The sequence below is a fragment of the Topomyia yanbarensis genome, chromosome 3, assembly GCF_030247195.1.
Source record: "Topomyia yanbarensis strain Yona2022 chromosome 3, ASM3024719v1, whole genome shotgun sequence".
In the NCBI taxonomy this organism is placed as follows: Eukaryota; Metazoa; Arthropoda; class Insecta; order Diptera; family Culicidae; genus Topomyia; species Topomyia yanbarensis.
In genome coordinates, this window is record NC_080672.1 from 74,395,649 (window position 1) to 74,404,775 (window position 9,127).

The window sequence follows — 9,127 nt, forward strand, 5'->3', positions numbered from 1 at the left end:
TTCTAGATTTTTGCGTCAGTTAGTATTTTAGACCGTAATTATAATGCACGGATTCATTGCACGTAATATGAACAGCAAAGCAACGTATTAGGTATCTGGTAGTATCTGTCGGAATCTCTGTCAATCTCTATGAAATTTTCGTATTTTCAAGTAACAAGTAAGGTGTTTCCTCAAGTTTAAACAAGCGATTTGTGTATGATAAATTATTCCTCATTATAACTTTCTTGAATGAGGTGTTTTATCAAAAAGGTAGTGTTGGGAAAATATCAAAATATCAATGTTCACAACAGAATCTTTTCATCGCCGATTTTCTAATAAAAAGTTCACTGATATAAAATATCGCTACGGAAAAAAATCGTCAGTGAGCTTCAAGAGTGCCGATGTTTGGGAACATTATTCGGTTCAAGCAAATATCGGAAGATGAAAAGATCGCTTGCGAACTTTTATATCAACGAAAATATAGAAAAAAGTTCGCCTTATGAAAACATCTTGCACGATCTTCAAACAGGGGATTTCCGAGGGATTTTCAAAGATTCCAAAAACCTGTAGATTAACATGATATAAAAAACTACGTTCTATAATATTACGGCGACAGCTCAATAGGAGAAAGCGTCAGGCTACTTCAGTGTCAACGAAGCTTTCTTCAGAAGCCATCGTGTAAAAAAAGTTCATCAATCGACAGAATTGAAATGGGAAAGAATTAAAATGGTGCTTGAATGGTATGTTGTCAAAATATATATATATATATATATATATATATATATATATATATATATATATATATATATATATATATATATATATATATATATATATATATATATATATATATATATATATATATATATATATATATATATATATATATATATATATATATATATATATATATATATATATATATATATATATATATATATATATATATATATATATATATGGAAAAAAGCAAATTCTGGTATGGTGGCCGGTTCCTAACAAAACGGTGTTTGTATGACCGAGTATGAAAGTTATATATAGTTGAGCTAATGTATCTATAGTTGCATGTCCCATAGGAGCCGTAATTAGCAATGGCTATATTAATGATACATGGTAGTGGTAATGGTACAAGAAGTTTCACATACATAAATTGGTTAATAAACAATCTTAACATTTTTTATCATTTTTGGGATTAAATGCTTTCGTTTAATATATTGACATCGCCCATAGAACTTCATCGATTTTTTAGCAGAATTTTCACTCAAATATTCTAGTTCTTTGCACACATACCAAAGATACGTTGAATGATTTCCCATATTTGCAATTAAAATTCTAGGGCAGTTCATAAGACACGTAGAACAACTTTCAACATTCTGCTTTTATTGCACTATATTATTAGTCTAACTAATGCTATCGTTGTAATGCAGTATAAGTGTAGATTTTCAAAAAAAATTATATTAGAATTAGAACGAAATATTTTTTTGTATCGCTACGTCGCTCGAGAATAGCCAAAAAAGCGTAAAATATTTGGCTTTTACTGACCCAAGCATCTAGTAATGCGACTCACACCTTAAGTGCGGAACTATTAAACTATTATGTATTTACTTTGTTAGCATTACTAGAGCATTCGAAATTGATAAATTTTGAGAAGAAAATGGAATATGTTGAGGATAATTCGAGGGGAACGTCACTTCAGAATGATTGTTTTATTCCGTTAAGTTTTACACGAATTCGTACTTTTACCGGTAATTTTAGAAAATTTTGACAATCTTCTAACAAATCGAGCATTGTTAAGAAAAATCGAAGAAATTACTAAAAATCTATCCAATTTCAAGCTAATTTTGCTCGAATTTCGACGATTTTGATGGAACTGGCAATTCTGTATACTCAATGTTTGAATCTTTCAACAATTCTGGCAACAAAATTTATGTTTTTGTTTTGATTTGGTCATGCAGTTATGCTGCTGGTAATGTTTTGTTTTGGTTTCATCGAGCACTGAAGCTGTCAAAACGTGAATTTCGAGCATTTCATTTTGGTTTTCATGACACATTTTAAATCATCTTCGGCCATTTGAAACTTTTTTTGGCAATGTTGAAAATGCGAATCCATTTCGAACTAACTAATGTTAATCTTTATTAATCCGTTCAGAAATATAAATTTTATGTTCATTTAATCAACAAATCAAGGAGTGTCGTTCCCCTCGGGATAATTAGTATTGTCTGATATAATTTTACTAAATATCCATAAAAACTTATTTCATCAGGAATCAAATCCTATATTCCTGTTTAGCAGAAAATTTGAATCACCTAATTGGACTAAGAATAAAAATCACGGAAGTGTACTCGATAACGTGTATGCATGAATACTTACAGGTGAATTGATTAATATATGTATAGAATACGAAGTTTACGTTAATTTTTGGGATAAACGTAGATCGTATTCCTTTTTCGGATCGAAATGAAAACAAAAGCACATCCTCACGTCACGAAATCAACTATAGGTTCAAGGTTTACACAAGAAGATTTTTATTCGGTGAGGTCATATACAGATAAACGTTCTTTGGAACAATTTAGTATGCACTGCAAAGACGGTGGATTTGCCATTTTGAACTTCTTTGCTATACTCGTACCCGAACATATTAGGTTTTAATTTTAATTCTCTCTCTTATTATTCCATCGCATGGAAATTCGAGAGGAAACCAGCTAATTTATGTAAATGATGGCACAGAAGAAAAATGCCGTCAAAAGATTCCAGAACTAATTATTGAGGGGTTGCACCACTATAGAGCACGAAAAATAGGCATATTTCGGGAATTTATCTTGACGTAATAATGAGATGAATCGAGATGTTGTTTAACTTTCCGGCAGTGCACGCTGCTCTGAAAATCTAGCGAACCCGTCTTAAAGCATCAGCGGCTGCTCGTTCAGTGGGCCATAAGTGCGACTTCCAGAGGGTTAATGAGATATATAACATTACTTTATTGCAAAAAAAATGATTTATTCGAGTAATTTCGTCACAAGTTGGCGGCTGTGCAACACTTTCCCGTCGGGGAGTTTTTTTTTGAAGCGGTCCACGGCCGAAACTCTATGTCCCGTAATTTTTGATCCAGAGCCAAAAAACCAAAGCTTTTTAAACTTCTTAGAACGACAGCAAGCAGCATACGTAAGATTTTTTCTATGTCTTGATTTTTCGCGAAATGGCACATTTTTTAGTCGAAAAACCGAGGGGAACGACACTCCTTGATTTGTTGATGAAATGAACATAAAATTTATATTTCTGAACGGATTGATAAAGATTAACATTAGTTAGTTCGAAATGGATTCGCATTTTCAACATTGCCAAAAAAAGTTTCAATTGGCCGAAGATGATTTGAAATGTGTCATGAAAAACAAAATGAAATGCTCGAAATTCACGTTTTGACAGCTTCAGTGCTCGATGAACCCAAAACAAAACATTACCAGCAGCATAACTGCATGACCAAATCAAAACAAAAACATAAATTTTGTTGCCAGAATTGTTGAAAGATTCAAACATTGAGTATATAGAGTTGCCAGTTCCATCAAAATCGTCTAAATTCGAGCAAAATTTGCTTGAGATTGGATAGATTTTTTGTAATTTCTTTGATTTTTCTTAACAATGCTCGATTTGTTAGAACATTGTCAAAATTTTCTAAAATTACCGGAAAAAGTACGAATTCGTGTAAAACTGAACGGAATAAAACAATCATTCTGAAGTGACGTTCCCCTCGCGAAAAACGCTGAAAATGTGTTAAAAATCGACACAAAATTTGCTTATTAAAAAATTATGCAATGAAAAAATTAAATCCCACGTACATCGCTGGAGAAAGTAATCTTGAACATGCTGTAAAAATTTTAGGCTCATCAAAAATCATTTGTTCGAGTTACATTTCCGGCCAGATAAAAAAAAATTATTTCGAGAAAAATACGGTTAACGTTTTCAGTATACTCGAGGTATACATAAGAGGCGTTGCGAAAAAAATTGAATATTTATTTATTGTTTTCGCGATTAATTTTTTGGAATTTCTTTTTCAGCATCCTAAAGCACCAGTAAACAAAATTCAACCAATAAATAAAAATTAAATGTTTTAAAAAATCTACAGTGTTGTAACCCCTTGAAAGCACTGTACCGGTCAAATAGAAGCGCTTCTAAATTGGCACGTAGTTATTTTTAATAACGCGCTACAGAAAAAAACAAGTAACAATGTGAATTCTCGTGAACGTTATTTTGTTTTATGTGGACTTTATCTCGGAAAAGTTGGACATCGGATAAGCCTCTTCTCGCGTGAGTGAGAGAGAATTACAATGCCTGCGTATGATAATAATCGAAAACGTGTGTAATACCAGGACATTACTTGTAATGGATCACTTTACTTTTTGGCGTCGCCAAATTCGCAATCAAAATAAGTTAAATTACCATTGAGTTATTCAGTCGAACAAAAAATAGGCCGTTCCTAATGTGGATGTACAAATTCCGTCTTACATCTGTTATACGATTAATATGATACTACAGATCATTATAAAACTTTGTTTATACCAGCCGATACATTGATACGTAAAACGTTTTCCTTGTTTGCCCCTAGGCACGAATACTTCAGGTTTCCCACGGTAGTGTAACAACACTCTATAAACTCGCAAGCTTTACCAAGCAACTATGAAATCTTCAGTAGAAAATATATAAGCTTGAAATAAGCCACCGCCATCCACACAACACAACGCAATAACCTGTGCAAATTAAATCACTCACCCGCAATGCCGCTTGTAAGACGAAAACAAACCAAAGATCACACGCCAGTGAATACACGCCAGTGAAACCACGCCAGTGAATACACCACAGCGACTCTGGGGCGCGCGCGGTGGTGACTTTATCTGAGCGCACCACAGAGAATTTAAAGAGCTCTTCTGCACACTCTAGATCGTTCCAGTGTTGGGTGTATGAAAATTTACCTCTGCCATCAACGTGCGCTTACACATATCAAATACGGTGGTGTATATGAACGAAAGAGAAGCGCTCTCGTTTTGCTTGCCAGAGTGTGGGGAGCAATTTCAATTTCTCTTTACTGCACAGAGGATAGGGACATCACTGCTAGTAGGTACAATGGTACATACTACAAAGCCTATTTATAAATGAATACACAGCCAATTGAAAACCGTTGCAAAACCGTATCTTGTCCATATATAAAATTGTTTTCGATTCTTGTATATTTATAGTTTCGATATATGATTAAGACCACTGCATTCGCTATATGTGTATGCGTACTTTAGGAAAGTTACAATATTGGCAAAATATAACTAGAATGCTTGGTCTATACATGACATGTGATTATATTGTCTAAAATTTGATTTTTCTTCACTGGTCCGGGTTTTTTACCACACAATCGAAGTTTTTACAAGCTAAGCTTATGCTATAAAGATTTAGTTCCAGATATTAGTTTGGTCACAGTTTTCTGTCTTCTTTCTTCAGATCTTCTTAAAAAAATAATCGGATTCGATCACCTACTACAAATGAAATGACCTGATAACCATGAAGGTTTGGTTCGATATGTAATATTCGATTGGTTGTGATTAAACCATGCGTAAGAAATATATTTGATTTATTATTACTATAAATGTACTAAGAAAATAAATATTTCACGTTAAGTAGTATAGTCCTACGTCTACAGCTCGTGCAACCCCATAGGGCTGCCCCTTGTAGTTTTTTAACGGGAGTAGAAAGGTCAATGGGTACTTTATTTTATCAGTGTGTGATGTGACCTGCGGGTACACGGAAAAATAAAGCAACCCAAAGAATATTGCCCATCCTATGAATTTTAAGACTCTAGCGCGTAAAATTTTTGACAGCTAGTTTTCCTCGCTCACTAATACTCATGCAAAATTTTGACAACAACATATGTCGTGTCATTTTTTATCGATTAGCATTGGAAATTTTCATTTAAGATTAGTAGATTAGCTAAAGATAAGTAACATCTATGGTTGGTCTTATCATTAAACAACGCAAAATGGATGAAATCGTCCTCTTGCAGAATCGGCTTGGAGCTCCAAACAGGTATTGCCACTCCACTTTCGCCGCTTGTAAAAACCCCTTCTCGTTTCAAAAAAAATTTCGCTAGCAGCCAACAACTATTAGTGAATTCCCGGATAGAATTTTACAATAGCATTTACCCTACAAACAATCATAAAACAATAAATATTATAGTTATTACTGTTCCAATATTGTTCGATGCCAAGTTTTCACAGTAGATTTACAATAAAATTTTATGTAACAATAATTTTCACTGTTCAGCAAAAAACTGGTACAGTGCATTCACAATAAATTTTACTGTTTTCTAGAGAAAAATGTATGACGAAAAATTGATTTTTTTAGTGTTAAGATACACAACCACCCCCCTTTTTCACTGTAAAAGTCTATTTTACATGGAAATTTACTGTAAAAACGTTAAAATTAATTGTTTTTGTATTGTAGCATGACACTAAAACTTACTGTAAATTATTGTAAAGTTACTGTACTGTCACAGTAAAAATCATGGTTTTGTTACTGTACATTTCTATTCGGGTTATTCTGCAGTATTTCCAGGTTTTCAGCGAAAACCGGTTTTCATCCAGTGAATAAATTGGCCGAAATTCTTAGATTGTTACTTACGTCCGCTTCTACATTTTCTCCAGAATTTTCATATTTACGTTTTTCAGATCGGCCCTTTTCAAATGTTTGGCTAAATTTTCCCTCTAGTTTACTACCAAGGTTTTGATAAGCGCATTTGTAGCGTGCATGTGAATATTATTTTCACTGGGCATAGCAGCTGTAACAAAAATGTCAAAATTAGTGTTTTTGTTTGACAAGTTGATTATATGAAACATATGAAACTATCCAAAAAATAAAAAAAATAGCCAAGCGTATTCTAGAATTCATTTATTTCCGGTAAATAGGTAAACAGTTTGATCTTTCCTTTTGTTGTTTACTCAATTCACTCATTTCTTTCTCAGCTAATCTCCAGGATGATTATACCGGTGCGGTGTTTCACGTGCGGCAAAGTGATTGGAAACAAATGGGAGGCCTACCTTGGATTGCTACAGGCGGAATATACGGAAGGGTAAGTGTGTTTTCGAGCCTTGTAGATACATTTCGGCACACATTATATCTGAGACGTATGTTTTGTACAGTGACGCTCTGGATGCTCTTGGTTTGAAGCGATACTGCTGTCGCCGAATGCTGCTCGGACACGTCGATCTGATTGAAAAACTTCTGAATTATGCGCCCCTGGAAAAGTAAACTAGCTAGGCTTCGATTGATTTTGTGTAGGATTAGGCTGTAAGATATTTTAATGTTCAATAAACTGATGTTACTTCAATAAAAATGTAGTTCGCCTAGTTTTTGTGAAGATTTCAAGGTTATGTACAGATCAGTCAAGACATAAACCCTTAACCGAATATATTGGAACCCATTCACAGAGATGTCGCTAGGTTGGTTTCGAAGGTGTGATTTTCGAACAAGCCTTCCATTAAATCATTGAATCCCTCTATGAAAGAATCGTTCAACTAATGTCCTTCATATTGAACGATTTTCTGGGCGTTGGGCCCAATACTCAACGAATCGTTTAACATGGGGCCCGTATTGGACAACTTTGTTCGACGTTGAACTGGTTTCTTACTGGTCGTTGACGCACTGGCACTGTGATCCAGTGTGGATTTATCTTGGTCAAAAAATTTCTATAATGTAAGAAAATAAAAGAACCAATGAAATGCACTTATTTAGAAAAAAAAAAAGAGTTGGGAATGAACTTTCTAAATAGAAATGGAATTCGAAGATCAAGAGCCACTAAGTGCCTATCGCCGACGGCATAGAGTTGTTCTTCATGTTCTAGTCATTTTCCGTCGGCCCATTTCCGCTACGAGGGCAAACACCGACGCCACAGAGGTAACTCCACTGGAGTCACCTCTGTGGCGTCTGACCCGGCAACTCATGGACCGGGTATCAAAGGCGTTACTTCCCTTCCGAAGGAAGGCGTGGCCACAGATTTTTCTGACTCAGAAAAATCTCAACGACGTCGGCTGGGGGAGTGAACCCAGACCAACTGGGGTGAGTGATATCGGCTCATCAACACATGGACCGGGACCAACGGTTTTGCTCCTTCCCTTCCGAAGGAAAACATGGCAACAGATTTTGTACCATAAAATCTCAACTAGCTCGGCTGCGATTGAACATAGACCCACCGGAGGGATAAGCGGCAGACCTACCACTCAACCACCGGCGTTGTCAATTATTATTCTAATTTATCCTTAACTTGCGAGCCAAAGAAACCGAAAATTAAAATTCGCATTCTACTAGTGCATTCTGATGTGAATGTAAGGCTTATTATGCTGAAAGTTGTAGACCCTGAAACGCACAAAACCCAAAGTTTGTAGATAGATGTTAGTTCGGAAGAAAACCATTAAGGTCCAACGGCCTTTGGTCCAGAGGACAACCTGCCCAATTAGCGTGCAGGTACCGAAATTGGCGATCATTAAGCAAGAATTCCCAGGAAGGACTACCATTAGTACTCCCTGATGTTAGATATATCAGTAACTGTCTGCACTGAGTGACACCAGATAGGCCCATCATCACACGAACCAGTCCAACGCCTTTACTTTCCCTATCGAAGGAAGACGTGCCCAGAGATATTTCACTTCCGAAACTCCCAACGCCCTCACCTAGGAACCCAGACCCACAATTGACCAGAATTTCAAGTCGAGTGAAATTTGAATGTCTGATTCATCAACCGACGAAGAAGTTGGAAACGATGGCTGTAGATATCCTCTTAATGCGTAATGTTAGGTAAAAGTCGTATGCACGTCTCCTTTTCCAACAGTGAGTAGATGCGCTGAGAACAGTCATATATTTTATTGATCGTCGCCAAAGAAGTCTTGAACAATAAGGAAACTACCTGGGTCATTTGAATTGTTCAAGTTCACCGCACCATTTGAATCAAAACTAGAGTAATTTGAAGCGACAGTTGGCCGGTGGATTCGACACAACGTGCTACCGACTGTATCAACCAGAAATTGAATCAGCCACGGTGGATGGGTGCGTATTTCCAGGAGAGCGATCGATGTAGTTTACCTGGGAGAGTAGTAATCTGGACGACACTGGTTGTGCA

The 9,127-nt window shown here is 35.7% G+C and overlaps 1 protein-coding gene across 2 annotated transcripts; it reads left to right on the plus strand.

The window, feature by feature from the left end:
- The first annotated feature begins 6,787 nt into the window (after positions 1 to 6,787).
- On the plus strand, positions 6,788 to 7,361 carry LOC131690448 (DNA-directed RNA polymerases I, II, and III subunit RPABC5). Of its 2 annotated transcripts, none has more exons than XM_058976225.1 (3): positions 6,788 to 6,920; positions 6,978 to 7,084; positions 7,155 to 7,361. In XM_058976225.1, the coding sequence occupies exons 2-3, from the start codon at positions 6,990 to 6,992 to the stop codon at positions 7,261 to 7,263; spliced, it is 204 nt and encodes a 67-aa protein (XP_058832208.1). In that variant the 5' UTR covers positions 6,788 to 6,920; positions 6,978 to 6,989; the 3' UTR covers positions 7,264 to 7,361. The 2 variants fall into 2 exon arrangements, with proteins under 2 accessions (XP_058832208.1, XP_058832209.1); XM_058976226.1 differs by having other exon boundaries at positions 6,800 to 6,912.
- Positions 7,362 to 9,127: the final 1,766 nt, after the last annotated feature.

Coding starts and splice junctions, on each gene's coding strand:
- LOC131690448 (XM_058976225.1), top strand. CDS start 6,990: ATGATTATACCGGTGCGGTGTTTCACGTGCGGCAAAGTGATTGGAAAC. Junction 7,085..7,154: donor CAGGCGGAATATACGGAAGG/GTAAGTGTGTTT, acceptor TGTTTTGTACAG/TGACGCTCTGGATGCTCTTG.